Source organism: Eurypyga helias, unplaced genomic scaffold, assembly GCF_000690775.1.
Source record: "Eurypyga helias isolate BGI_N326 unplaced genomic scaffold, ASM69077v1 scaffold48708, whole genome shotgun sequence".
Taxonomy (NCBI): Eukaryota; Metazoa; Chordata; class Aves; order Eurypygiformes; family Eurypygidae; genus Eurypyga; species Eurypyga helias.
Genome location: NW_010269749.1, coordinates 1 through 2,621, shown reverse-complemented (window position 1 = coordinate 2,621; position 2,621 = coordinate 1). Strand labels below are relative to the sequence as shown.

The 2,621-nt window shown below is 43.2% G+C and overlaps 1 protein-coding gene across 1 annotated transcript; it reads right to left on the bottom strand.

Moving 5' to 3' along the window:
- Positions 1–708: 708 nt before the first annotated feature.
- CHST8 (carbohydrate (N-acetylgalactosamine 4-0) sulfotransferase 8) lies at positions 709–1,857 on the bottom strand (the record flags this gene model as incomplete). Its single annotated transcript, XM_010158195.1, has 1 exon — positions 709–1,857. A coding segment is annotated over one exon (1,149 nt), but the record flags the coding sequence as incomplete, so codon positions are not given.
- Positions 1,858–2,621: the final 764 nt, after the last annotated feature.

Here is a 2,621-nt window from a genome sequence, read left to right as displayed (position 1 = left end):
TATCTTTTTGCAGATAAATGTGCCATAAGGGAAATATTGTATGGGGAGAACACGTCCTCGCTCTCAATTGCAACATCTGGTTTAATACTGCACTCCCATGGTCATTAAGTATGAGTTGTTTTCACCAGCGTGTTTTTTGAACAGTGGAAGTGTGAGGGACTTTTTCTCCCTAACTAACTTAACAAATATCAGGACATAACAATCTACAACTTCAAAGACATAGTGCCTGCTTAGTGTAGGGCATCGTGTGCTGCGGATTTCAACAACCTATAAATATTACTCAGTGCATTTTTTTTTTCTTGGTACTCTCACTTTCAGACTGTTTTTCTAAATAGTAAAGAGCTTGAACTACTGGCTCTACTGGAGAATTGCCAGCTGTGTTTCCTCGGTTTCAAACCATCCTCCCGGTGCAAACGCAGGCCTCACCAGCATGGAAAATTATGTGCTTTATTTGGGAGCCCTGACATAGAATATTCTACATATATGTACAGACATTTCATATGGAGAAATTATAGAAAAAATATGATTTGAAAAAGGAGGCATTTAAGGTGAAGGTGTAAACATCACTAGCCATTTATGTTCTGTGTTGGGTTTTTTCCTGCTCTTCAACCAACTGTTTACTAACAGACAAGTATATATAAACAGAAGCCACCTGGATTTGTTATGCAATTCAACTGATGTGACTGTGGAAATGTCCCAGCTCTCAAGTCAATATAAGTCTTCAAAAGGTTTTGAGTAGTTAAACATCAAATAATCCATATAGTAAAAGTCATAGCTTCGTTGTCGTTGAGAAGCAGAAAGCTGTGCAAAATACTGTTGTGTAATTTTAGTGGTAGTTCTTTCTTCATTGGAGTGCCTGTCTTTAAACTTGGGGAAAGTTAAATTTTGTGGAGCACCAATTAAGTGCAAGAAGAAGTTTGCGTCTTCTTCCATACTTTCAAATTTCCCGACGAAGTCATAGTCTATTAAACATGGGCTGCAAAGCCTGTTGACGTGATCCCAGTGGATATCCATACCCACTGGCCTGTGTACGTCCAGGAGGTATTGAATGAACTCTTTAAATTTGACTCCAGAGCCTGTCCTTAATGCTTCTTTGGTGGCGTTCACACGGTATCTGGAAATGATGGCTTTTCCAAAAACCGGGTGGTAGTAATTGTTCGGATGTTCAAATTTGTCCCGAAACGCGGACACCAGCTTTTCAAAAGGTTCACGAATAAAAAGCATCTTTGTGTAAGTGTTGAGCCGATGATAAATTCCCTTGTGATCAAACCCATCCAGCCTCTTTAAATAGTTTCCGTAGTGCACCGTGTTGTGCTGGATGTCTTTTGTGGAAGAAGCCAGCCCATTAAGAACCATGAGCACCCGTTTCCAGTTAGAGCAGCCAGCTTTCGGTACTTCACAGTATAAAACTCTGTATTTATCTTCCACAAATATTCTAGAAACATGATAAGGAGTGATTATTCTTCTGTTATTACTCTTGTATTTAGAACAAGTTTCCCTCATAATCCGCTTTCTTTCTTTTTGGATCTGATAGAGACTTTTCCACTTGTTGTTGTTTCTATCCTCAGATTTCAGCGTGGGCAGGTTGAGAATGGAGCTGTTCATGGAAATCAGAATTGGGCTCTTTTTAATTATAAATCTCCTCCCACGTTTATGGAGCCTGATGGAATTCATTTCTTCACCTTTCTGTTCATCTTTCATGGCAAACATTATGCTGCTTTGCCTTCTGTCTGTACTTTGAAGCTTAGTGGGCACGTTTTCGGATAGGTGTAATGGAGCGCTCTGCTTTACTGTTGCTACTCCGTCTGCAGTATTTTTTCTTAATCTTCTGTCCTGGCTATTGCTGGGAACACAGTCCTGATGGGAAAAATAGATTAATGATGTTAGGAAATGAGAGAGTGCTTGTCACTGTTAACAGCTTGTACAACTTCATGTGGATCTTTCATACACCCTGAGTTCCGGAGAACCGCACAGCAAAATGCTTCGCCGCAAGTCCTGCGCGCCGTGCCTACCCCGGGGAAGGGACTTCTGTCATCTTGTTCCGTGCTTACCTGAAATTCAGAGGCAGAGATCAGCCTGAACTGGTAAATTCCAGCTCACATTTGGATTAAATGGTATTTTAGGTGGTGCGTGTACCCTGACTTTGCCCAGGCTTTTTTAAGTACTTTTGTCTTAGGTATGTTGTCAGATGTGGCCAGGCATCAGCAAAGTACTTTTGTCTTAGGTATGTTGTCTTTGAAATTTCCACAGAAGGTATTTTGAGGCCTCATACGCCAGACTGCCTGTCGTCACGCGCATCTGTTGGCCCCCACCCTCTTTCCGTAGCTTGTCTTTGCAAGCAGTTGGGCAGGGGAAGCGAGGTTTGTGGCGTTTGCAACGTGGTGTGAAGATGTAGAGGGAGCAGGAGTGGGGAGCGGGAAGCAGGAAGGACTGCGGGGTGAGCAGGGAGGCTTTGTGGAGAAGGGGGTTTGGTGGGAGCAGCATGGATAGGGACTGCAAAGGAAGGATTGAGTGGGGTGAGCCTGGGACCAGAGCGATGGAGACTTGATGAGAAGCAGTGTGGAGTGGGGATGAAGATGTGGCCGGGCATCAGCATGTGAGCACAGAGCCAGCAAAGTGGC